At 41.0% G+C, this 26,968-nt stretch overlaps 2 protein-coding genes across 2 annotated transcripts; one reads left to right on the plus strand and one right to left on the minus strand.

The window, feature by feature from the left end:
- Positions 1-210: 210 nt before the first annotated feature.
- Positions 211-13,501, minus strand: parp16 (poly (ADP-ribose) polymerase family, member 16). The gene is made up of 7 exons (XM_058087896.2): positions 13,127-13,501; positions 11,665-11,861; positions 7,132-7,269; positions 6,842-7,048; positions 3,400-3,571; positions 3,181-3,325; positions 211-2,444 (listed from the first exon to the last, which is right to left on the minus strand). The coding sequence occupies exons 2-7, from the start codon at positions 11,851-11,853 to the stop codon at positions 2,309-2,311; spliced, it is 987 nt and encodes a 328-aa protein (XP_057943879.2). The 5' UTR covers positions 11,854-11,861; positions 13,127-13,501; the 3' UTR covers positions 211-2,308.
- Positions 13,502-14,706: 1,205 nt separating this feature from the next.
- scamp5a (secretory carrier membrane protein 5a) lies at positions 14,707-23,471 on the plus strand. Its single transcript, XM_058087808.2, has 7 exons — positions 14,707-14,871; positions 15,507-15,574; positions 15,659-15,778; positions 17,617-17,773; positions 17,850-17,951; positions 21,747-21,864; positions 21,931-23,471. Exons 2-7 carry the CDS (start codon positions 15,568-15,570, stop codon positions 22,117-22,119), a joined length of 693 nt encoding a protein of 230 aa, XP_057943791.2. The 5' UTR covers positions 14,707-14,871; positions 15,507-15,567; the 3' UTR covers positions 22,120-23,471.
- Positions 23,472-26,968: the final 3,497 nt, after the last annotated feature.

Raw genomic sequence — 26,968 nt, forward strand, 5'->3', positions numbered from 1 at the left:
TTTATATGGTCACCCAAATAGTCGAGACAGATGGCCACCCCACAGAGCCTGGGTTCTGTCCAAGGTTTTTTTCCTTGCCTTCATCACCAAGTGCTGGCTCAAATGGGCTTTCAGTTGGTTCTGTTTTTCATCGGTCTCACTGCCAATTGTTGGGATTTGGAACCCCCCGGCAGAATAGAAACACAAATAATCTGTTCCAGAGTCAACCTGTCAGCATCGTAAAACAATTTATTGCATGAATAAGCCATTTTAAGGTAACATCTTTACATTCTCAAATGTCAAGTGTAAATAGAAGCTAACCCGTGTACACTGTAATAAAAGCTAAGAATAATAAAAGGAAAGGGGGGGTGCTCAATATTAAGACTTCATGCAGTCATTTGAGCATAAAACCGCTGTAAATATTAAAACAATAATTAGTATCATTTGTAACATTGATGACATACGCTTGGGAGGCGAGTTAGGGGCTGTAATGGGGGTGCTCCCATTCCCAGCCTGTTCCCGCTCTAGTAATCCCTCATTTATGGCGGTTAATTGGGTCAAGACATGACTATGATAAGTGAATTTCCGTAAAGTAGGATTCCTTATTTATAAATTGACATAGAGCATAAAAAACCTCTTTTAGACACTCTAAATACGGGTTTTAACATTATTAGAGTCCTCTAGATATAAAATAACCCCCTATAATCACCTTTACACTCGTAATACCCAAGACATACCCTGGCTTATCGTGGTTAATTGGTTCCAGACCCGATCGTGATAAGTGAATTTCAGCAAAGCATGATGCTTTCTGAATAAATGAAATATTTGCATAGTTTAAGCACAGCAAATACATTTTTTTGCATTACTAGAGCCCTATAGACATGGAATAAACCCCCCATAGTCACACAATATAGTAGACATAAAAATAAAAATTGAGACATTGTAGACATAAATAAGATGTAACTCATCGACTGACACGTTAGCAATGACAGCCTACTTCCGGCGGTGGCTTTTGTCTCATCAACACTCAAAAATACATATCCTGAATACCTTACGTTTGTATTTTCATTCATTTAGCCATTTTTATTCTAGCAAATGCTTAATTTAGTGTTTAGAATACATACAATTTGCTTAAATGTGCTTTTTTTTAAAAACTAAATAACAGGCCATAGTCAACCACAAAACTGCTATCACTGTAATTTTGGGGGGGGTGAAGAACCACCTGGCTCCTCTGGGCTCAGCGTCCCTGACGTGATTCATCAACTTGGCTTAAGTATGTTTTATGTTGTTTGTATTAATTATGTTCTACACTGGTCGCTTTTTGAAAGCCAATTTTGGTAAATTTGCAAAAATGACATTCGTAGTAATCGGTACCGAAAATTATCAGCCTGACCTCAGCATAAAAAAAAGTTTTAAAGGTAAGGTGGTGAAAAAGTACCTCCAAATGACTGAGCCACTGCTTTTTCCTTTTCCATTTCCTTCATTCTGCTCCTTCGTCATTGACGTCTGAGTCAAGATAGCAAAATTTACAGCACAAAAGTTACGTTTATCCACATCATTTTTCCACAGGAGCTTTTATGGTTTTTGGTCAAAATCAGGTCTTTTCGCTGAAACCGCCCTTTGTTCTATCGCTGATTTAGAAAAGGGCTACAAACAAACTATTTTTTCTGGTGAAAGAAGAGAGTCGAATGTTTCTTTCCATAGTTCCAATGTTTACATAGTCCTAAAACTCAATATTTTGTCGGTCTTGAAAGTTGAAAGTTCAGCAAAATTTCCAAAAAGTCTGTCAGTATGGAGCTCTTCTCTCTGAAAATGTCTGGCAGTAAATGATTTCATACGGACGTACAGTATCGCCCAGCCATACAATAAGAAAGGAAGGGGGAAACATTTGGAGATGAAAGAGAGAACTTGCGGACTTAAACCTTCAGATCGCCTTCAAACACAGAATAGGAAGGTTAACATACTCTGTAGTTGATTATCCTTCAACTATTGTTTTAAATCAGCTTCTTAATGACCATAAAGGATCTTTATAGCATTTTTTAAATGATATACTTCACTGCCGTCACAGCTGCCGCCCACTAAGTCTGGTGCTTGCCTGTCTCGCCAAACATTACAGTAGTACCGTAGTACTGATACCTAGTACCAGTGTAGAATCGTACACATCATCATGTTGGAATGTGTTTCTTGAATGCCTCGTATTTCTAAAAAAGGTTATAAAACTGCCTGATTGATGAATAGAATTATGAATCACTGATAAGATATATATGCAGTATATGCTCGGTTTGTAAAGGGAATTGAGTATAAAGGAAAAAGACTGAGTTTTGTCTTGTCAGCTGAATCGTCTGTTCCAAAAAGATATGAAGGTGTTTGAGTTGAAGGCGCCAATGAATATGAGCAGCATAAGGTAGAGACTCATCATGATGGCAAAGTGGTGTCTCAGGAACCAGGAGGTGCTGTGGGAATGTCTGGGTGGGGGATAAAAATACAGCATCAGACCACAATCATCGTGTCAATCCATATCTACCGTCACTACAGGTGGTCCCCAATATACGCTGCTCCGTGTTATGAGCGTGCACCCAAATGTTAATCCATTTTCTGCTTATCCAGATTCGGGTCATGGGGGCAGAAGTCTCAGCAGGGAAGTCCAGACTTCCCGGTTCCCGGCCACCTCCAGTTCCACCAGGAGGACCCCAAAGCGTTCCAAGGGCAGCTGTGAGACGTAATGCCTCCAGCATGTCCTAGGTCTGCCCCAGGGCCTTCTCTTGGCTGGCCGTGCATGGAACACCTCACTAGGGAGGCATCCAGACCAGATGGCCAAGATATCTCAGCTGGCTCCTCTCGACTTGAAGGAGCAGCAGCTCTACTCTGAGCCCCTCCCGGATGACCGAGCTCCTCACTCTCTCTCATAGGGTGAGTCCAGCCACCCTACGGAGGAAACTCATTTCAGCCGCTTGTATCCGTGACCTCCTTTTTCGGTCATGACCTAAAGTTCCTGATCATCGGGGAGTGTGGGAACATAGATGGACCAGTCAATTAAGAGCTTTGCGGACGGTGAGTCGATCCACACCTCCATAGTTTGACTCCGTTAAATGAAAAGGTTTGTTCATGTTATAATGTTAATGTCTCATCCTCGTGGCCCCAATCATCTGGTGTCATGACAGCCCTATCATGTAGGGGTTGTTTGTGTCCTGTAGCTCTTACCTGGACAGGTGTCTCCTCTGGGAGTAAACCAACAGGTACTTGACACGTAAGAGCTGATTGTTTGTGACCACAAAGTATTTCTGTGGCACCTCACCTCCCTCGCTATTTTTGGCCCGTGAACGCCGGCGGTCAATGATTTTAGAGTCTGGAAGGAGACGTGAGCAGAAGATGTTGAAACCCACAGCTGCGTGAAGATGCCCGCAAAGCAGCGCTACGCACCTTTTTTCTTCACCTGACACTTGACATCTGGGTGGTCGATGACTTCACACAAGGCAACACAGCTGAGAAGCGGACCCAGGAGGCTTTCCTGCCAACCGCTGCTGTGGGGACTGTAAAGGACGGCCATGCTGAGGTCACTGGTGAGGTAGGTCCCCTCTCCAAACACTGAGTTCTGGGTGTGGCATGAAAAGAACCAAAGGTCAAGCCAGCAGACTTTATAAACCTTACACCTCAAATGCCAGCACTATTTCATGTCTTTAAAGATCAATTTATACTGGGATGGACTGGTTGTTGGGCTCAGCAATTCCAGTTGAATATATCATACAGCAGACCAACACAGTGAGGGATGAGAAGTGAAATGACGTTTTGACAGAAAGTGTGCAAGAATTATTTCAACAGAAGTAGGCAGGTGCCTAAATTTGCGCACCTTTGTTGTTTTATTGATTTGAATACCGTTCACACTAATTATAGGAACACAAAATTTGCATGCTAAGCTCACTGACCCTTGACCTACATAGACTCTTGAAGCCAATCATGAGAAAGGGTATTTAAGGTGGCCAATTGGAAGTTATTCTCCTCTTTGCATCATCTCCGAATATGATGGTAGACTTAAAAGAGCAAAGATTGTTCAACATCATGGTTTAGGGGAAGGATACAAAAGCTAGGTCAAAAGCGAGATTTCAGCTGTCAGGTTCCACTGTGAGGAACATAGTGAGGAAATGGAAGACCACAGGCACAGTCCTAGTTAAGGCCCGGAGTGGCAGGCCAAGAAAAATCTCAGATAAGCAGAGGCCAAGGTGGGTGAGAAGAGTCAAAGCCAACACAGAGACCAGCTCCAAAGACCTCCAACCTGATCTTGGTGCAGACCACTCAACTATTCAGCCAGCTTCATTTTGGAATAAGGTGCTGTGGACTGATGAAACTAAAATGGAGTTGTTTGGACATAACATGGAGCAGTATGCATGGCGGATAAAGAACACATCATTCCAAGTTTTTTTTTACCGTTTATTACTGTTTTTGTATTTATATTCGAGTCAAATTATTATAACTAATAATATAATTAAATAAGAATACAAATAATATTAACTAACTAGGAATAAATTGGCCAATGTTTTTTTTTCCATAAATCTCCCAATGAACCTGGAAGGAAAAAACCATAACCATTACCTCATAGATGGCTGAACCAAAAACTACTAACTACTCTCAATTATATTAATTGAGAACATGAACGTGCATCCAATTCTACACAAGTTCCCAAACCTCACTTACTTAACAGTTTGAAGCCAATGTGAACGTTACACTGTCAACCACCTTAACGTTAGCATTTGAAACCCAGTTGAGGTGAAAGGTGAGATGTTTACAAAATACGGATGCAACTAAGTTCATCCTCCTCCTCCGACACAGCGACTTGTGAGGAGTGGGCAGACTGCTCTGTCTCCACCCCCCTACTGCTGAACACCAGTCACTCATTGGCTGATCCGGGCATGCACTGCTCAGAAAAAACGTTTTAATTGTTCCTGAATATAAACATTTAAAGTGTATTTGTTCAAAATAATTATTTGTAAAAAAATTTAAAAAGCCATTATTCATGCCGTTCCGAGTACCGTAGTCGGGTTTGGCTCCACCCTTATAGCATACACTAGATTCTTGGAGCACAGCACACAAAAACATACACCTTTCCCCAAGTTGTCTTTTTTTAACATGTCAGAAATATTTGACAGACGGTACTAACTGCCATGTCACAAACAGCACTTCCTGAACGATATAAACAGAGTGAAAGAAGACCTGTTGAAGGATATCAAAAAGCTCAAATCTTACATGTTTAATTTAGGTTGTTTATCAATGTATTGTACTTAAAACCTCTCGACATTCTGATTATAATGTTAAAATCTGGAGTAATTATAGTTTTTTTGCATTTGACACAATGTGCTCGCATTATTTGCCATATAAATAATGAAAAAATGGGCTCATGACGTCTGTGTCAAGTTGATGTGACTGAAGCTCACTTCGTACATGATACTTGAGTACCATCTAGTGGTTCGAATGTTCATTACACCTCCCACATGAATTTTTAAAGTGGACCTTTCATTCATTTTATTCTTTTTTCCACTTGTCTGACCTATAAATATTAGAATTCTACATTAAAGGATAATGTTAGAATGTTGTATTCTCATGCCATGCCAAAGTTTCAGATAATGAGGTTTGAGCACTTGGAAGTGAGCCCCGTAAGAAGTTTGGCATGCCTCTGAACCAGGGGTCGGGAACCTTTTTGGCGAAGAGAGCCATGAAGGCCAGATATTTTAAAATGTGTATCTGTGAGAGCCATATACATTTTTTTAAACATTGACTGCAATAAAATGTGTGCATTTTTATGTAAGACCAACAGTTTTAGATATAATGGGCTCTAATTGTGTAGACCAGGCACACTACCGCACGCCAATGGGGTGTGGCCAGCACACTTTCGGCCATCTTTGCCAGAAGGCTTGGTTCTGCAGCTTTAGGTAGGTGACTATTTGACTAAAGGAGAAAAGTTTATATTTACATGTTGACATCTCAATGACCGAGGTAGACTACAGCATTAGCCAGTAATAATCGAGTTTTGGTGTTTGACCTGGAAAATATCAAAAAAGATGGATATGGTTGGCCGTATTGCAGTAGAAAATAGATGGACGAATTAAAATGCATAAAAAGTTGTTAATTTTTAATATTTTTAACAGTCATTTCTGTGATGTTTACTTTAAAATGTTAGCAAAATTACATTTTTATTGTGGTAAGAAATGCTTGAGAGCCAGATACAGTCATCAAAAGAGCCCTACCTGGCTCCCGAGCCATAGGTTCCCTACCTCTGCTCTGAACACTCGAGTTTCAGAGAGTTTTTTTTAACACCGAGTTTTGCAACGTCAGAGCCATCTGGGCTAACTTATATGGGTGGACATATGCAAAAGTCCTAGGGACGCTATGGGTGGAATAAAATAAACAGACCATTTGGGTCGGAAGCAAGAAATCCATGGAAACACTGCACATAGAGGTGCAGAATCTGGAAGATCTAGAAAGCTTTCTGCACGGGTTATCGCGTGTAGCTGCTCTAAAGGAGTCCCCAATACTAAACAAAGGGACAAAAATGAGTAGTAATAGTCCCCTTTAATGGAAAATGGTATAAAAATGTTGCCAAAATGATGAAATATCTGTGATAATTTGTCACACAATTATTGTACAGCAAAATTTGTTATCATGACAGGTTATCGTATTATATCAGGAATTGAGTTTTGGTCCCAGCCTTACAAACCACAATTATGCTTCCTAATAGCAAAGGGAGACAAAAAGCTGCACCTTTTGTAACGTTAATAATTTCAAGCACCTTGACCAGTCAGCATGAAAAGATGAATTATGCTTAGTCGTAGACGTGTTAAGAGCTTCAGATGAAGCCCACGGCCTGACTGACCTTGTTGAGGTGACAGTGCAGCCCATTGTGAATGATGGAGTGAAAGTTCTCCAGGCGACTTCCATGGAAAGCGTAGAAGACATCTCTGCCCGCTCTGGTCCGTTCAAACCTCGCATTCAACTGGTCGCAGTACTCCAACTCAAACAGGAAGTCTGGCACTGGTGCAGAAACGCCGTCATTTTCTGTCAGGGCACAAAGTTTGGCATACTGGTGGAGACAGGAGAAATAGAGATGATTGGATGGGCGGTTGAAAATAATGCGGTATGAGCATATTAGCATTAATGTTGTACTTCATCCTTTTGTAGCGTCTTGACAGCAAAGCTCTTAGAAGAGAGAATCCAGTGTGTGAGGGCTACATGGTGCTGTCCCTCTCCTGGTCGCAGTCTAACCAACGCTCTCACACCAGGGAAAGAATTCACATCGGCCAGCTAGAAACAAAAATCATTTTCATGCCTTTATATCATCAACATGTCTAGCTCCTGACCCTATTTTGAAGCTTATTACCACTATTTTTTCCCTCAAACTTTGAACCCATCTATCATGTGGCTAAAAACAACATTTCCCGTGATGGTCATGTTCTAATGCGGATGCCTGATGACAACAGGAAAGGTCTGATGGTGGATGCAGGAGGACATCATCACAGACATCTCCGAGTTCAAGAAGTTTGATGGCCGCTTCCATGCCGGGACGCACAGTGTGGAGTTGGCTGACGGCTGCAGGTGCAATGGGGTCGTAAAGCGTAGAGGTGACGCGGACGCTCACAACCTACGCCGGTCTTTTGACAATCCTGAGAGCCAGAAAGAAGTATACGGGCTCTAGAGCAGGGGTCGGGAACCTTTTTGGCGAAGAGAGCCATGAAGGCCAGATATTTTAAAATGTGTATCTGTGAGATCCATATACATTTTTTTAAACATTGAATGTAATAAAATGTGTGCATTTTTATGTAAGACCAACAGTTTTAGATAATGGGCTCTAATTACGTAGACCAGGCACCTACCCCACGCCAATGGGGTGTGGCCAGCACACTTTCGTGAGCAGCGCAGTGTCTAATAATAAATCAAATACTTGTTGCCATTAATACAACTTCTGCTGCTGCATAGTTTTGCACCATACTCCGTAGACGTATTTCATTCTTTTGGCCATCTTCGTCAGAAGGCTTGGTTCTGCAGCTTTAGCTATTTGACTAAAGGAGGAAAGTTTACATTTACATGTTTTTTTGACATCTCAATGACCGAGGTAGACTACAGCATTACCCAGTAATAATCAAGTTTTGGTGTTTGACCTGGAAAATATCATCAGGAAAGATAGATATGGTTGGCCGTATTGCAGTAGAATATAGATGGACGAATTAAAATGCATAAGAAAGTTGTTGATTTTGAATATTATTTTTAACAGTCATTTCTGTGATGTTTACTTTAAAATGTTGGCAAAAATACATTTTTATTGTGGTAAGAAATGCTTGAGAGCCAGATACAGTCATCAAAAGAGCCCTACCTGGCTCCCAAGCCATAGGTTCCCTACCTCTGCTCTAGAGCCTTTTCTATTTGGGCTCCAACATTGTGGAATGCCCTACCTTCTGATATTAGAGCTGCTACCACAGTAGCAATGTTCAAGTCCTGACCCAATACTTATTTTTACACTTGAGCGTTTAGTTAATAGTACTCCTGGCCTGTTTGACTGCCACTCCTTCACTCTGTCCCCCCCACTCTTGTTGGAGAGGAGGGCCAGTAGAGGTTGCCGCTGTTTGGAATTTGCCCTGACCCAACTGGACACATCTGAGGTGGTCCACTTCTTGGAGGCGCTCCAATGGAGGGCCTCGCTTTGGCTGATGATCATCCCAAAACCCACGGCTGACCAACTCTCCTGATGGCATTACATCTCATAACGGGACTATTAGGCCAGTGTTTTTTCAACCTTTTTTGAGCCACGGCACGTTTTTTACATTGGAAATATCTTGTGGCACACCACTAACCAAAAATGTTACAAAATGTCACCACGACCTCACACGTGCATCAATAAGTCTATGGGAGGAACAAGGTAGGTGTTGCCACACGGACCAATATTACATTGCTCTGCTAGTCTTTACACCACAGACACTCCACAGTAGCCACGTTTTTACATCACCACTTTTTCTCTTTCCGAATGACCTTTTGGGAAACAATGGTATCCATGGAAAGGAATATTCCAATCTCTTGTCTACATGCGCCGCTATAATCAACCAGAATAGTCAATGGGGCATGCCCAGTAAAACGTAAACACCAACATCACGTGATACCGGCTTCCCCAAGGTATTCTTTCACTTGTTGGAATAACTCTGTATTGCCAGTTTTTCGTCTGTCCAGTCTTGAAATTTAGTTTGGATCAAAAACAAACTTTGCTTAGTCCAGTGCCGATTGCTGGCCTCCATTTTTAAAAGTGAAGAACGTCTGGATCTGCGTGTTACGTCATATCTGAGTATGCTCTGAAAGAACGCACCCGGGATCAATTTAAACAGGAAAAGATCACATTCAATCTTGCTAATATTTTATAATTAAACTCAGGACATGTTTTATATAGATATATATTTTCTTTTTTAATAAAACTGCACTTGGGTATGGCGTATAGAAGGGTTTAGATTCTGTTCCACAGATGGCGCTAATGCACACCAAAGCTGCTTGCCAACCGGCAATAAACAACAGAAGAAGAAAAACACCAGGAAGAAGAAGGCACCCTGACAACTTCCCGTTTGAGCAGGTACAAGATACCGCAATCGGATTGGTTAAAGGAATATTCCATCCCTGTTCAATTCTTTCCGTTTGAGCAAATAAACCAAAGTGAATTGGAATATTTGGGTCCATGTATACTATTGACATAATGGCTATTGACATAATATTTGCAAATGATGATTAATAAATGTTAATTATAAAAAATGATATTGGATAATTCCTCACGGCACACCTGACGGTTTCTCAAGGTACACTAGTGTGCCGCGGCACAGTGGTTGAAAATCACTGAATTGTAGTAATGTAGTATGGGGCATGAAGTCTGTCGTCTCACAAAAAAATCTTAAGAAGAAAACCTGGCCAACTGTTGGTGACCTCAAGCTGAAAACAACATTCTACAGCCCTGAATGGCTGAAGAAAAACTAAATGAAGACTTTGGAGTGGCCTTGTCAAAGTCCTAACCTGAATCCTATTTAATTGCTGTGCCATGACCATAAAAATGTGCTTCATGCTGGAAAAGCCTCCAATGTGGCTGAATGACAACAATTCTGCAAAGACGAGTGGGCCAAAATTCCTCCACAACGCTAAAAATGTGTAATGACACAATCCCACTATCGACGTTGTGCGAAGATTGTCTCCCCTTAGTAAATGCGGTGCCCGCACGTCTGGCTTCTGAACTCCACGGCACCAGTGGTGCATCACATAAAGTGTGAACGACAATGAGTGCTTGTCCTCGGGCAGGCGAGGTCAGGGGTTTCCAAACAGTAGCTCATGAGCTACCATAGGTCCTAACCACTTTTAAGGTAGCTCTCCAAAGGGTTTATTCATTTATTATCAACTCCAATACCAACAAAATCAAAAACTGGGTTTGGCTTTGGGTTAGTTGATTGAGTTAGTCCGGAAGTACTCCAGAGAGCTTGGGAGTGTGACCAATCACAGCAGAGTGGGTGTGCCTGGAGGCGGAATAAATTAAAACAGATAGTTTTGGAAATCCATGGAAATACACCTGGAATTGGTGCAGATTCTGGAAGATCTAGGAAGCTTTCTGTGCGGGTTATTGTGTACTGCTGCTCTATAAGGGTCGTGTAAGGGTTGTGTAACACGACGCATTGCTAGTCGCTAGTCTCAGCGTCACTCACAGATGAAAGAGTGGATACCTAGCGCTCAATTTCGCTACTAACAGTCAACAAGATACTTGTTTGCTGTCAGCATTTTTTACCTGAGGTGTGGCGCACACATCTTGTGCTGGAAGACATCTCAAGTGTCATTTTAAGTGTCATCGCTGTATCTATGCTGCTGCTGTTGACGGAAGTAGCGTTAGCCATACGGCCGTTGTGAAATCAATGCGTCTAGAATTAAAATTTAACATGAATGCATGACCACAGGATTATTATAAATGTGTTTTTTTTTTTTAGAGGACTTCATAGTCAAAATAGGTAGGTTCCCATTACATGCAATGATAGCTAACTCATACTAACTTTGTTTACTCTCATCAGAACGTATAGAAAAAAAAAGAGAAATATGTGGACGGGCAAAAGTCCAAAAAACTGCAGTTTTCCTTTAAGTACAGAGCTTTGTATATGTATTTTGTAGACTTGTAGATTTTGTATTTTTTTTAAGGTAAACTTAATGCTTTGTCTTAAAATCCATAGTTTTGTATTTATTGGTTGTTGGTGGAGAAGTTGCAGCTTTTTGTTATTGTGCTCAATTTGTGCAATTTTTTTCGTCTATTTTGTTTCTTTAGTGGTGCAATGACAAATGAGCCATGAGCGGACGCTGGACTACACTTTGAGCAACACAACAGCGATGGTGGTGGGGGCTTGAGTGACTGGTCAATGTGTTACAGTAGTCAACCCAAACGAGCCATGTCGCTGCAGCTTGAATATTATTTTTGGAGGTGCACATCTATGGAGTTATATTTGTGTCTTAATGTTGAGGTAGCATAGGCAGATTTTGAGTCTTACTAACTACTGTTGTGCGCTCAGGCACAATGCTGCAAGGCTAAGTTTTTTTTTAGCCTTTTTACAAAATGAAAATGGTCAGTAGTTAACATCTATTGCTTGACAGGCTGTGTATGAAGGGTGGTTTTAAATGTACGGCATCAAATGATGTGTAGCTTACCAGTGCATCAAAGTCTTTAGCGTCCTCGTGGATGTACTGAGGAGGGAAGGGTCGAAGCAAAGAGTCCCTTCTGTAGTTTTGTGCGGCAGCAACAAACAGGCTGCAACGAAGATCTGCTGCCACTGGATCTCTATGCAGACAGGAGCACACTAACTCTCTGACCACCTCAGGTGGAAGCGGCGGCTGCATTCCCAGCACTACAAATACATGTACACGGCACAAAAGATGCAATTAGTTTAGGTGTGAACGGAATAACAAAATAAGAAACACTCCTTTTAGTGCGTGTTAAGCACGACTATATTCATCCAAGAGTTACATGTATTCAAGCTGTCCATTTACTTTAAGCACGATATCAAAACCAACCATATTGTTGATATTAATATAGACTGTTTTTGCGCTGTATCTCCATAGTACCCGCATGCAGGTACTCATGAAAGGAAAAGCAATCTTGCTAATATATGGTCCCCGTTGCAACACCTCGTCCAGCGAGGTGTTGAACTAGGGTTGGGCTGGAGCCTATCCCAGCTGGTTTTGGGCAAGAGGCGGAGTACACTACAAAGAATGCACAAATTGAAGGAAGCAGTGGAACATGTGAGGCACCTGGAGCCCAACTTCAAAACTGACAAGTGAAATAGGACATCATCTTTACTGCACAATACAAGACAACCCCACTGTTGATACATTTACTCTGATGCATTATTTACCCCTATTTAATGTCATCTTATTCAACTTATTTGAACAGGAACACAAAACACAGAGCATTTTTTTCTCTCATTTGTATCCTTATTGTAACAGTTTTATTTCTAATTTTCCTTAACGCTGCACAAACTACATTGTGCCATTACTCTGAATACCTTTGTCAACAACTTCCTTTTCACACAGGAAGTGAATAACAAATGAACGATATCTAAAGAAATGTACGCAAACAAAACACAGTGTCAACATATAAAAGATATGGTGTGAAGATGGTTAAATCAGCTCTGCTTCTTCCTACTCCTTTTCAGACAATGTTGAATTATGCTAATGTAGGAGCATGATGTTCCTTAAATAACTTGTTAACTTCCAAGTATCCAGTTCAATGTATTCAGTCACTGAAAGGAAGCTGTATTATTAACGCCAATATTAAGCAAATTGGCTACGTTTTTTTTTACCAACAGCTACCGCTACTGTTACTACTGCGACGAACACACAACGCAATTTAGGCGCATTATGCTTGGGTTTGCTCACAGTTTCTACCGATGCGGTCGGTGCCATGTTTCCATTCCATAAACGTAATGGGTTACCTTATAATGCCGAAGCTAATGCTAACTAACACAACAAGTGACGGGCTGCGGAAATAAAAGCTGCACAAACGACTTTCTACGAGCTGCCATTGAGAACACGCCACTGGAATACAGTCATGTAATACCTCAAGAAAACACTTGCTTTCGTTGACACCCAAAAGTTCTGCGGTCTGCCTTACCTTAAGTTGGCTCAACTCATAGCATAACAGCGAAAAGCTAACGTCAGCCAACCCCACTGCTGCCTTCAATGCCTATCTGGAAAAAACAGTCTTCTTTCTCTTTCGGCTTTTCCCTTCAGGGGTCGCCACAGTAAATCAAGTAAATTCAATAAAACCCTGTCTGGGAAAAAAGAGCATTACATTTTAAGTTGGAAACGTCTGGATCGATACAATTCGTATGGTTGCTACGGTCTGTAGTTATAAAAACAGGTGTATTGTGAATGTACTTGTGATAACTCTTCAATAAAATTTACATTCATTACGACAAATGTTTTGCAATCGTACCCAACAAATGGGCAGCGAATGCAACCCGAATGTACAGTAACACCAGTGTATCGCTAACTGTCCAGATTGTGAACGTGTAAACAGCTCTTTGCCCATTCGTATCGGCGAATAATTAAAAAAAGCATTCGATTCATCTATTAGATTTTGGTGCATGATACAAACAGCCTCTACTGCAGCCCAGAGAACAAACCATAAGAATCAGCGTCAATTTTAGGCTTTACGTGTGTTAATCATTACACGTCCTTGGAAGCGATAATAGGTGAATATGATAATATGTTGGTTTATTTGCTGCTTATGAATAACACCGAACATCGACTCAATGACTACTTCTGTCAGTGAACTTGTTAATTTAGGTAATGCCACTATTATAACGTATTAAAAAACAAGCTAGCTCGCCAGCGAGCACCTCCACCACAGACCTGCGCAGATCGATACAAAACGTCTATACTTTCGATACCAGGTCTTCTTGCTCTAAAATCAGTTCTCAAATAAAAATCTAGATACTTTTGATAGATACTTTACTCATTTGCGAGCACAGTGGAAAGCAACTACATGTTTGACATTCTGTCTAGATGATAGATAGAATGTCTAACCCTGATAGAATGGTGGTGGGAACTACTTTTTCTTCCGCCTGGTGCTTAAGCGCAGCGACCCGCTGCCTCGCAGTCATTGAATTGGTGATCGACCGGAAACAGAACTCTGTGTGAATGGTGAATAATGTTTCAATTGTTATTGTAGCACCAATTATTAATTGGTTTCATTAAAAGATAATGTTTATGTTAAAATACACATATCTGATATGATTTTGTCCTATACACATATTTGATATGATTTTGTCCTGTTTTCCAGTTGTTGTATCTTAGCTGGTCTGTATCATAAATCACCTCGATACTTCAGGAATTAAAAATGAATAAATACATCACTCTGATGTTTCGTATTTATTGCGCTATCATTTGAAACGAAGTACAGGTATCGCCGATACCAACCTAACTTGACTAAGTATCGGCTAGGAAACGAAATCAGTGGTATCGCACCTCACGAACAGACAGAGCTTGAACATTGCCGTGACGTCACCGACAAGCACCCAATCAGATTGCATTGCACTATCATCACTAAAACCAACCGCTGCTTCTTTGTGATTGGTTGATTCCGTCCAGCAGCAAATCCAGTGTTTGTGTTGGAAAGTCCTGCCCAGGCGGGTAAAAGCCATCATGAGATATGTGGGTAACACCCCCCCCCCCCCCCCCCACACACACACACATCACGTGACCATCTCTTCCTCCCAGACCCATCATTCGCACACCAACGGTGCATTTTTCTCCGGCAGATTGGTCCGTTCCAAGCATGCATTTAGATGAAGATTAATTTATAAAATGCTTTTTAAACGATCCACTGGAAACTAGGAACCCACTAAACGCAAGGTAAGGGTCTTTGATCTCGTATTTTCATTCATCCCGGACTCCGGAGCGGAAGAAGAAGCGCCGATACACCCGTGACATGACGCACGGGCTGAAGGACGCGCTTCTCCATCGCCCGGCATCGAGATGCACGGCGGCCCGCTGCATCGCCGCTACTTTAGACGACAGAAACACTCCATTAGAATGGAGAATTCAGCATCACTACGCGCAACAATGACCATGACTGGCGGTTCGGCCCTGCATAGATGGCTTCAGTCGCAAAGCAGAATGATGCCCTTCACCATGCTGTGCGCCAACATGTCCTCTAGAACCGTCACATGATGAAAATCGTGGTTACTGGTAGCGTTTTTGCAAAGACGGCGGGGTAAAATAGTATGTAAACATACGGTATTGTGCAGTTTATCAATCCTGTTGGCCCGGATCACCGTTGCTCCGGTTTCAATGCGCAAGGCCACACTGCTCCCATCTGTCTCGGTTGCAAAGCTTCAATGTGAGCCAAGCATTCATCTTGAAATCTAACAAGTAATGAAGCTTTACTATCATGGATGCTTGAATGAATGCATACTGGGGTGGGGAAGTGTGTCCTGGATTGCCCCAGGGTTGGCATTTAATCTGCAATCTTCTCTCTTGTTTTGCAGTTTTCACGCCAGCTGATATTCCAGGAATATAAAATATTAGAGGAAAATACATTTTCTCATCATGGCAGGTAAGATTGTGTACTAATTGCATGGAGATAGTACTATATCAAACCACAGCAGGATTCCTTCATATGTCTGTGTTTGTATCCTAGAAAACAACTTCCCTCCGCTGCCTCGATTCATCCCCCTCAAGCCGTGCTTTTACCAGGATTTCAACGAGATCCCAGACCAGCGTCGCACCATGTGCAAGCGGCTCTACTACTTATGGATCTGTAAGTGTCACCTCGCCGTTTGTGTTGTTTTGTCTGAAGCATGCGCACTTTTGTTTTGCCCAAAACATTGTCCGGAATATACCAGAGTGACAGCTCTCACTGTGGAACTGAGCGGCAGGAAATGTTGGAGACGCTGAGCCACTCGTCCACTACAGTGGACATTCCCAAGTCAACATAGTCAAGCCTGCAAATTTGCATTAAAACGTCTTATTTGTGCAAAATTACACCATTTTATGCTTCTCATTGCCATCGTTTGATAATGTCTGGGTAGAAAGCCTTATATTGGATGGATGGGGCTCACAGGAAGTAGTCAAACTTCAACTTGCTTGAGGAGATGTTCCATGCAGTGGTGTGACAGAGTACCCCCCCCCAGGATGTCTTATTTTCATGTTTCAGGTCATCAAACACATTTAAAAATTACTTCATGACAACACAACTGAACACAAAAGGCAGTTTCTAAAGAAATATTTTTATTATTAAGGGAGAGAAAAATCTAAAGTGATTGCCCCCCCACCCTCACTTAAACATAACTGAGATTAATTAAGAGATTAATTAATTATTGAGATTAATTAATTAACTTAACTGAGATTAATTAAGACTTATCAGTGTGGAAAGGTTCATAAAGCCATTTCTTAAGCTCTGGGACTCCAGCAAACCACAGTGAGAGCCATTATCAACAAATGGCGAAAATGTAGAAGAGTGGTGAACCTTCCCCGGAGTGGCCGGCCAACCAAAATGACGATGACTCATCCTAGAGGTCGCAAAAGACCCCACAACGGCTACTTCTTGGGGATCATCAAGATGTTTTCTGACAAAATTGAGACAAGTCTTAATGTTCTTCTTGTACAGCAGAGGGTTTGGTCTTGGATCCCTGCCATGCAGGCCGTTTTTGTGTCTTTCTTACGGTGGAGTCATGAACACTGACCTTAACTGAGGCAAGTGAGGCCTGCACTTCTTTGGATGTTGTTGCGGGGTCTTTTGTGACCTCTTGCATGAGTCACACGGTGCTCTTGGGGTCATTTTGGTTGGCCGGCCACTCCTGGGAAGGTTCACCAATGTTCCACGTTCTCACCATTTGTGGGTAATGGCTCTCACTGTGGTTTGCTGGAGTCCCAAAAGTTTCTAACCCTTTCCACACTGATCGATCTCAATTAATCTCAGTTAATTTATATTTTAATGGGGGTATCCCTTTACATTTTTCTCTCCCTTAATGATAAAAACTGCATTTTGTGTCCAGTCGTGTTGTCATCAACTTATTAAAATTGATATGATGATCTGAAACAAACATCAAAATAAATACAAAATCAGGAAGGGGGTCAACATTTTTTCACGCCTCTGTGTATATGCAGTCAGCTAAACCGTAAAGTACACCCTTAAGTACGTAAATGTACCCTTAAGTCACCCATTGCACACCAACAGGAGCCTATCACCTCAAATGCTTACCTCACTCACGGTGCAACCAAAAATAACGAGTTTCCCAGCATGTCTTGCGGCTGTTATACCTACATACATTGTGTGTTGCACGTGTTATTCCTGGTGAGTGAGGGAGGCATTTGGTTTGTGTTGGTTAAGTGTATCAAAATAGACATTTTTACGGGGGTCCGGATGACTTTTTTTTGCAATTAGCAGGTGGTCCCAGGGAATAGCCCCCCCGTGTGAAAAGCAGGGACCGGTTGTAGTTTTTCCTCAGGTTGGGTGATACTGCTAATTTTGGTAAGAATCAATGGCTATCCCCATTGGTTCCCAATCTGGCTTTGTTATAAATGGAATATTTGTGTAGTTTGAGCGTAGAAAATCATCTGTTTACTATATTTGAAATACGATTTTTGATACCACAGTGAATAGCGCCACTCTGGCTGTCAACCTGATTGGCTGCCTGGCATGGATGTGTGGTGGAGGCGGAGCCACCAACTTTGGGATGGCCTTCCTCTGGCTCATCCTCTTCACGCCTTGCTCGTACGTGTGCTGGTTCAGGCCCATCTACAAGGCCTTCAAGTAAGCGGCAACGAAAACGTCGTATTTCTTTTCCAAATGTTCTCTTTTCTGACGCTCAATCGTTCCCTCGCCTCAGGACCGACAGCTCCTTCAACTTCATGGCGTTCTTCTTTGTCTTCATGGCCCAGGTTGTGATCAGTATTATCCAGACAGTTGGCATTCCGGGATGGGGAGTATGGTAAGCACTTCCGGTTCCGATCATCATGTTCGGTTTTGATTGACACGACGAGAAGGTGTTGATTCGGTCATGGTCCCATGTTATACTATTTTTCAACAATTTTAAATAAGTCTCAGAGGTCCCACGACGGAATATTAGGGCCACACTGGGGGGAAAAATCTCAGATTACGAGAATAAAAGTCGTACATTTATGGGGAAAGAGGGTGGATTATTATCATCACAGGAGTTGCCCCTTTTCATCGTTCTTTTATGATACATTTGCAACTTTAAATTGAAAATATTATTCTTCAAATCTCCAATATTCCATAGCAACAGGCATTTCCTGAGTCAACTATGGAATGCGGAGAGGGCGAGGGAAGGAAGGCAGGAAGGAAGCGAGACCATTAGCCAAGCTAACAAGCTAATCTACATTAGCCAAGCTAACAAGCTAATCTACTGTTCTGTTTTGCTGCCACATTACATCAATAAAAGCTTCTTCCTTCCAGTTTCTCTCTGACACCATAACATAACGGAATATTAACACTTTTTTATCCTAAATAAATATTACACATTTTTCTTGTAAATGTACGACTTTATTCTCACTTTTTACTTGTAACTTTATGACTTTATTCTCCTACTATTACAACTTTTTTCTCGTAAATGTACCGTTATTGGTGGCACGGCGGTCTAGTGGTTAGCGCGCAGACCTCACAGCTAGGAGACCAGGGTTCAATTCCCACCCTCGGCCATCTCTGTGTGGAGTTTGCATGTTGTTTGTCTATATGTGCCCTGTGATTGGCTGGCGACCAGTCCAGGGTGTACCCCGCCTCTCGCCCGAAGACAGCTGGGATAGGCTCCAGCACCCCCACGACCCTCGTGAGGAAAAAGCGGTAGAAAATGAATGAATGTACCGTTATTCTCACTCTTTTCTATTTTTTTCTTGTAAATGTACGACTTTATTCTCACTTTTTACTCGTAAATTCAATTTGACCACTTTTTCTCTTAAATTTATGACTTTATTTTCACTTTTGTCTTGTAAATATACAACTCTATGCTCACTTTTAGGTCTCGTTTTCAGTCAATCAGTCAATCAAACTTTATTTGTAGAGCACTTTTCATACATAGAATGTAGCACAAAGTGCTTTACGTGTTAAAAAAGAAAGACAACAGGTTACGGCCCAGGCCATGATGCCGCAACTCGTTGCAGTGGGGCACCAGCCACCCCAGTCAGTAAGCCCCACGAGAAGAGACACCCCAGCCCCCAGCGCAGAGAGCCCCCACTGACGAAACACTGGATATATGGGATAAAAAATATAAAAACATATAAAATAAGAATATAGAAAGTATATATAGAAATAATGACATAAAAAGCAAAATATATAAGAACATTAATAAAAACTAAAATAAGCATGTGTAAAAATATAAAAACATTTGGTTAAAATCCAAAAGTATAAAATAACCATTAAATAAAAGTTCAAACGTTAATAAAAAAAAAAGAGCCAAAAGCCAAATTAAATAGGCGGGTCTTGAGCCTATTTGTAAAAATCTCAACGTTGTCTTGTGAATTTACGACTTTTTTCTTGTAAATTTACGACTTTATTCTCACTTTTTTCTCGTAAATGTATGAGTTTATTCTCCATTTTTAATTGCAACTTCATGATTTTATTCGCGTACTGTTCCAACTTTTTTCCTCATTATTTTCACTTTCTTCTCATAATACTATGACTTTATTTTCATAAATGTATGACTTTATCTTCACTTTTTCTTGTAAATGTAGGACTTTATTCTCACTTTTTAATTGTAGATTTTAAACTCGTATTATGAAATTTTTGTCATTGACGTCTATATTTTCAAAATATTATGACTTTCTATTAAATTTATGACTTCATTTTCACTTTTGTCTTTTAAATATATAACATTTTCTCACCTTTTACATGGAAAATTCTGACCCTATTCTCATAGTAGTACGTGTTTCTCAGAAATTGATGTTTTTGTTTTTGTAGTATTATGACTGTTTCTTGTAATTTACTTATTTCTCATAAATGTACAACTTTATTTTCACTTTTTACTCATAACTTTATTGTGTAAACAGTATTATCACATATGTTATTCTCAATTTTTTTCTCATAATACTACAACTTTTTTCTCATAAATTTACGATATTTTCACTTTTTTCTCGTAAAGGTACAACCTTCTCTTAATTTTACAACTTAAATTTATGACCACTTTTTACTTGGAAATGTACGACTTTATTCTTGTACTATTACCTTTTTCTCTTAAATTACATCTTTATTCTTATAATAATACAACTTTTTTTCTTGGGAATTTACGTACTCATAAAGGTACGACCTTCTTGTAATTTGACAACTTTTTTCTCTTAAATTTATGACTATTTTCACTTTTATCTTGTAAATATACAATTCTATTCTCACTTTTTACTTTTTACCGACTCTGTTCTCGTACTAATACACTTGCTCAGACATTTACGTCTTTGTTTTTGTAATATTATGACTTTTTCTTGTAAATGTACAACTTTATTTTCACTTTTTACTTGCAACGTCATGACTTTATTGTCATACTACTCCAACTTTTTTTCATACATTATTCTCAATTTTTTTCACGTAATACTACGACTTTTTTCTCATAAATGTTTGACCTTCTCGTAATTTTCCAACTTTTTTCTTGTACATTTATGACTTCATTTTCACTTTTTTCTTTGAAATATACGACTTTCTTCTCACTTTTGACTCATAAATTTATGACCTAATTCTCATATTATTACAACTTTTTTCTCATAAATATGAATTTATTCTTACTTTTTTCTCGTAAATGTACAACTTTAATAATAATTTATTATTAATAATAATAATATGATCTCATTTTTTTCAATGTATGACTTTATCTTCACTTTTTACATGTATATTTCTAACTTTATTCTTGATTCTTTATTCATAAACTTTTTTCCAACTCACAATTTCCTGGTTGCATGACATTGCAACTTTTTTCTCATAAATGTATGACATTATTCTTGTAATATTATGACCTATTCTTGCAATATTATGACTTTTTTTCAAATACATTTATGATTTTATTTTTGACTTTTTTTGTCAGAAATCTCTGACTTCATTCTCATAATCTCAGATTTTTTCCCCCCCAAGTGGCCCCAATGTTCCTCTTTGTTAATAAGTTCACGTCTGGTCCAACTAGAGTAGAGTTCTGTGGGCAGATATAATAACCATAACAAAACTAGCTCAAAGTTGATCATAACCAAAATCACTTGCAGGAAGTTCTTACCTCACAGCTACTGCATCGTACTCCCAAAGAATTCTATTCCATTTTCCATGACTGTATATTGGAATGTGTCGGCTAAAATCGAGCCTTGATGCACGAGTTGAGGAAAAGGAGCTTTTAGTACGCCGTCCTGGAAACGCTGGTTAGCAACGTTCAACTTAACCCCCTTAAAGCGCCGATGTCCACACCATCCGCTGGGGGCTCAGAGTGGGGGCTGGCTTCTCCTTCACATGGAGAGGAGTCAGTTGAGGTGGCTCGGGCATCTAGTCCGGATCCCTCCCGGACGCCTCCCTGGTGAGGTGTTCCGGGACACGCTGGAGGGATTATGTCTCACAGCTGGCCTGGGAACGCCTTGGTGTCCTCCCGGTGGAGCTGGAGGAGGTGCCTGGGGACCGGGAAGTCTGGGCTTCCCTACTGAGACTGCTCCCCCCGCGACCCGGACCCGGATAAGCGGAGGAAAATGGATGTATGGATGGAAGTGCGGATGTCTCCACAAACTAACGATAACCCTGTTGTGTCTCTCAGCGGTTGGCTGGCAACCATAACGTTCTTCAGCACCAACATCGGCTCGGCTGTGGTCATGTTGATCCCCACCATCATGTTTACCGCCGTGGCGGTGCTCTCCTTCATCGCCTTGTCCAAGGTTACTCACACATTTATCATAGCTCCGCGTTTATTTGGGGTTTAAACGCGTGGGCTTCTCTTCCAGGTGCATAACTTCTACCGTGGCAGCGGGGGCAGTTTGGGGAAGGCCCAGGAGGAGTGGGCCACCGGGGCGTGGAAGAACCCCCACGTGCAGCAGGCGGCTCAGCAAGCAGCTATGGGCGCTGCTCAGGGAGCCATGCAGCAGAACCAGTACTCAGCAGCTCCCACCTACAACTACGACGATCCAATGTAGGACAAGAACGGGAGAAAGATCCAAAAAGGGATTCATAAAAAACACAATTCATAATTAGGTGCCCTTCATTAGCTACGAGAACTACGAGAAGTGTTAGGTGCAAATGTACTGTACATCTGTCAATCACATCACCTCAATTTGTCATTTTACCAAGTTGCTTTCCAAGATTGTATCATTCCCAACCTCCCGGGATCGACATTGGCAACCACTAAAACAACACCGAGTCTGACATTCCCAGCAAGAATGGCAACTTTACTGCGCACATATTTTTTACGCAAAACAGGAAATGAGTTGAAAAGTTTTCATCTTCATCTTTTGAGAAGCCATAGAAATGATACGCTGTTGGAATTCATAAGCTTCGGAGAAACCGGTTTGGAACCTTTCCTCATGTTAAGCTAATACAGCTAACTAGCTTTTATTCATCCTGGAAAGGAAAAGTACACATTTTTCTAATTTTGCCAATCTTCCACAATCCTTATGTGAGACACGTGTCTTTCTCTTTTATGTGTTCTAGAAGGTAGCTCACCACTGCACGTAACGGACACACCCAATTGGCTAGAAACGCTAACGTAACGTGCACGTTAGCTACATTGTTATTATTATTAACATTGGAGCGGTTAGCATGTTGGCCCGGGCCAGGCCTCGTTACGCCAATTAAACTACTTGGCGCAATCGCAAAGACACTTTGCGGCTAGCTACTAGCCGGCTAGCTACTAGCTAACGGCTACGCAACATCACAATATCACAAAGCCTCAGACCACTACCAAAAAGGTAACGTTACATATTGGAACTGCTGCTGTGTTTTTGAGTTTGGAAAAGTAAAGGCGAGTTGTCGCGTTCCTTTATTTGTTATGTTAAATACACGCAGGAAGGAAGTTCCGCTAATGCTTGAAATGAGCAAAATACCGAATATATTTTTTATGTACCCTTTTATGACATGCTCACAGCTTAGATAGAAAACCTTCCCATTATGTGCAGAAATGAGCTTGCTCTTTTTTATCTGTTTTTATATCTTTATAACACAAAAGAGAAAGACAGAAGGATGGTGGAATATTGTAGTTTTCCTTCAAGGCTCGGCCACAACTGTAATTGGAGTAATACAATACTAACCAAATACAAGACAGTATTCTTTTGATAGGTAGGACCAGATCCTTAGCAAAGTAGCCTCCCATCATGATAAAGTTGTCACGTTGTAAATATTGCTATAAATCATCTCGGCTATTGAATATTACAGGCAACAACTTTGGAGACCAATTTTATTCGTTATTTTGTGTGAGACGTGAACTCGACGCAGATATTTTTTGTATGTATGTTTTTGCAATGTAGCCAGCGACACCGTCTCTGAGCGCGCACAATTTATTTATATTTTGATATTTTTTTGTTGATATTTGCCGACCAAACGACTCAGTCAGCATTTTTTTTTCCCGGTTCAGAAAAAAAACTGTCTATGTTGGTCGTCGGTGTTCATGCTGTTTAAAACCGAAATATTCCCACGCTTAAAAACGTTTTTGTGCCGTCAATCATATTAGTGTACGCTGGCTCACGAAGCTAACTGCAGTAGGGTAGTAGCGCGTTGCCCCCCCGAGCGGACACGCAAACATACGCAAACATGTGATTTTATCCAGGGTGTAATAATTATCAACCTGTTTTTTTATTGTTTAATTCATCAATTTTTCGATTATTGTGACAGACCGAGGAAATCCACACTCCCGTTTTAAGCGTTTCTCGTATTTTTTTTGTACTTTTTTTTTTTATCTTCTCCAATACTGCCAACAAGCAACGGCGGCGTGACGTGTGGATAAATCCAGGCTTCCTAAATAAAGACACAGTCAGGTGTTTTCAACCAAGATTTACATTCAAACGCAAACATCAAACGTTTAACATGAAGTTGAGAAGCTAGTGTTAGTTAGCGGCACAAACAGGAATTGTCACATGACCCGACCAAGTGCCAATTTGCTGTCAAACTGGTCAACTTTCCAAACGACACAATCTACTCAAATTGTTGATCGGATGCTCCGCTTTGCTTCCAATTGCCACCGGATCAACTTTCAGGGTGATCTTCCCGCTATAGCTGATCTTTGAGGCCCACATTGCATGTGTGACAAGCACAGACTGCATTTTAGTGTCAGGGTACTTTTTTTTTTTCAGTCGCCTTCATATTCACACCCTTAACTCACGTCGCACCCCAACAGGAGCCCATTTACCCAAACGCCTACCCCACTCACGGTGCAACCAAAAATGCGGATGTGGAACACACAATGTGACGGCATCGACAACTCACCATTTTGGCCACACCGACAGGAAGCTACCCAGCATGTATTGCAGGTTAAATGACTATGCTGCATGTACAGTAATTAATCACGTAGTTAATCACGATTAATTGGTCCCAGACCGATAATTGACACTTATTACCCAGTCTAGTAGATACATAATAAGAGTAAATAATAGATTTCAGACACATGTTAGCATTGTGCTAATGTGTGTTGCTGTAAATGCGTCCCGATGCTCGGGGAGCTGAGGGAGAGGCGGACAGGAAGTGACGTGGCGTGGGTTTAGGGCGTGTTATTGCGCTTGTTGTGAGATCATTCAAAGCTGCAATAAAGAGCTGTTGTTCCGGTGATCAAGTCTGAAGTCTGGTGCTTGTGTGTCTCACCGTCACATTACTGACACACGGCGACCGGGGTGGAATACCACACATGGACGGGCGTCATCGATGTGGTGCAGATTGTGTGTTTCGCATTTTTTGTTGTCGCGTGGGTCAGGAGGGTGCGTTTGATTTGATGACCTCCTGTTAGTTTGCGTTTTTGACAGGCTTTTCACAATGACTTAGTAATAAATAATAATAATAATAATGACTTTCCAATGCCATTTTCCTGCTCTGACATGTCAAGGCGTGCAGGTCCAATGAATAAGCATTCCAAACCGGTGTCGTGAACCTGGAAGTAAACTGGAAATGCAAGCGAGTGATGTTGTCGGTGTTTCTTTTCCCCGCTCCGTCTTCATTCAAAGACTTCCGACTTTCTAATGCTCTGGATTCCATTGTATTTCTGTGGATGTTGGTGTTATCCCACGAGATGTAGGTGTAATATGATATCATATTTATATCAAGAAAATCAATGAGGTGAAAGTGAGCGTCGTCGTGCGTGTCGTCGTGTTCTGTGGAGGTCGCACATCCAAAAGTCTTCAGCTTCCAATTCCGCACACGATTCTAGCGGTGACGCAGTATTAGACTTGGAAGAAGTGTAGAAAAAGTGCTTGTTATTTCCAAAAATGTGTCGTTGTGTCTGATTGTGACGCCGTGGTATTCGATATGCACATTTTTAACCCTTTTAGTTGCTTTCTTTTACATCGATTTGTGTTTTTCATGATGTTTGGATGAGCACGTTTGAATCATTTTGTAACTTTTCCCCCTTTGTTGTTGTTTTTTTATTCCAATTTCATGAAGTGGTTTTCATTGCATAATACGGAGCCCCCGAGGGGACATGGGGGAAAATAATTGAGGTGTAAAGAAAGAAAAGGATGGATTTTGTGGGATTATGCAAAAAATTTGGGGATAAACTTTTTCAAGTTTTGCAAGCTCTTTTTTTTTACCCATCAAATTAGATTTTCTCCGTGTCCGCTCGGGGGCCACGTTGCATAACGATACAGGTGCTCGGTGTAAAACCAAACTGTCAGTGAAATCAGTAGAGCCAAAATCTGCCAACCTGTACAATTAGCGGGGATGCACATATTGCAGCAACAACAAGGTGGCCTGAAAGTGAAAGTGAAATCAGCTCACATTTAATAGTGCACTGCATCGCTGGCGTGCACTGCATCGTTGGCGTGCTGCAATTCCTAGCGCTGTATCAAAGCCATTTCTTCTAATGTCATTTCCATAATGTTTAATATGTATAATCATGTGGTTAAAGGGGACCTATTATGCTCATTTTCGGCCCTTTGTATTAAGTTGTGGACTCCTATAGAGCAGCTACAGACAATAACCCGCACAGAAAGCTTTTTAAATCTTCCAGAATCTGCACCTATTCCAGCTGTATTTTCTTGGATGTGCAAAACGGTCTGTTTTAATTTATTCATTTGACTCCCAGTGTGACCTATCACAACAGAGCAGGGAGAAAGACAGGCCTACAGCTTGTACCCAGGCATGCCCATATAAGGAAGTCTGTGACGTCACAGTGAACCGGTGTTAGAAAACCAAGCGTTCAGAGCCAAAGTGGAAAAGCATAATAGGGCCTCTTTGAAGGATAGCTAGAATGACTTGGAATGAGGAAATCATTCATCAAGGAATTTGAGGAATTTGTCTCCATGAAGGACGAGTACACTGTACACGAAAAATGCATTTTTATGTCAGTTACTTTTGTATGATTTGGTCCTGCCATAATAGATATTAAACCGTTATTGTTGCATTTTCCTGACTATTTCTTTTAGCTGCAATATTTGTCTGACGTGCAGATTTCCCATATTTTCTTCATTAAATTGTGCGTTCTTAAAAAGATTCCGGCAACAGTGGATTAATACAAAGGATCGGAACGTCTTCTGTTATGCAAGTTTTAGAATTGTAAATTACAGTGTACGGAAAAGAACCCATATGTCCAACACAAGAGGGACATAAACAGTAAATCCCTCGTTTATCACTGTTAATTGGTTCCAGACCTGACTGTGGCTAGGATACCTTATTTTTGTAGAAATGGAATATTTTGGTAGTTAGAAAACCTGCTTACCTTGTAAACAGTGAAAAGACAGTAGAGTCAACCAAGCAAAGTCAGCAATCTCGGACTATGCTAACCCCCGGGTCTCGTGCTGCTCAACCCGACTAGAATCCGGCCCTGAATTGAGTCAGAAGCTGGAAAGG

This window comes from Doryrhamphus excisus, linkage group LG6 (assembly GCF_037039965.1).
Source record: "Doryrhamphus excisus strain RoL-2023G ecotype Guam linkage group LG6, RoL_Dexc_Guam_v1.1, whole genome shotgun sequence".
Taxonomy (NCBI): Eukaryota; Metazoa; Chordata; class Actinopteri; order Syngnathiformes; family Syngnathidae; genus Doryrhamphus; species Doryrhamphus excisus.

Coding starts and splice junctions, on each gene's coding strand:
- parp16 (XM_058087896.2), bottom strand. CDS start 11,853: ATGCAGCCGCCGCTTCCACCTGAGGTGGTCAGAGAGTTAGTGTGCTCC. Junction 7,049..7,131: donor AGACGCTACAAAAGGATGAA/GTACAACATTAA, acceptor TGTCTCCACCAG/TATGCCAAACTTTGTGCCCT. Junction 3,572..6,841: donor TGCACTGTCACCTCAACAAG/GTCAGTCAGGCC, acceptor TGCCACACCCAG/AACTCAGTGTTTGGAGAGGG.
- scamp5a (XM_058087808.2), top strand. Junction 17,774..17,849: donor CCCATCTACAAGGCCTTCAA/GTAAGCGGCAAC, acceptor CCCTCGCCTCAG/GACCGACAGCTCCTTCAACT. Junction 21,865..21,930: donor CCTTCATCGCCTTGTCCAAG/GTTACTCACACA, acceptor CTTCTCTTCCAG/GTGCATAACTTCTACCGTGG.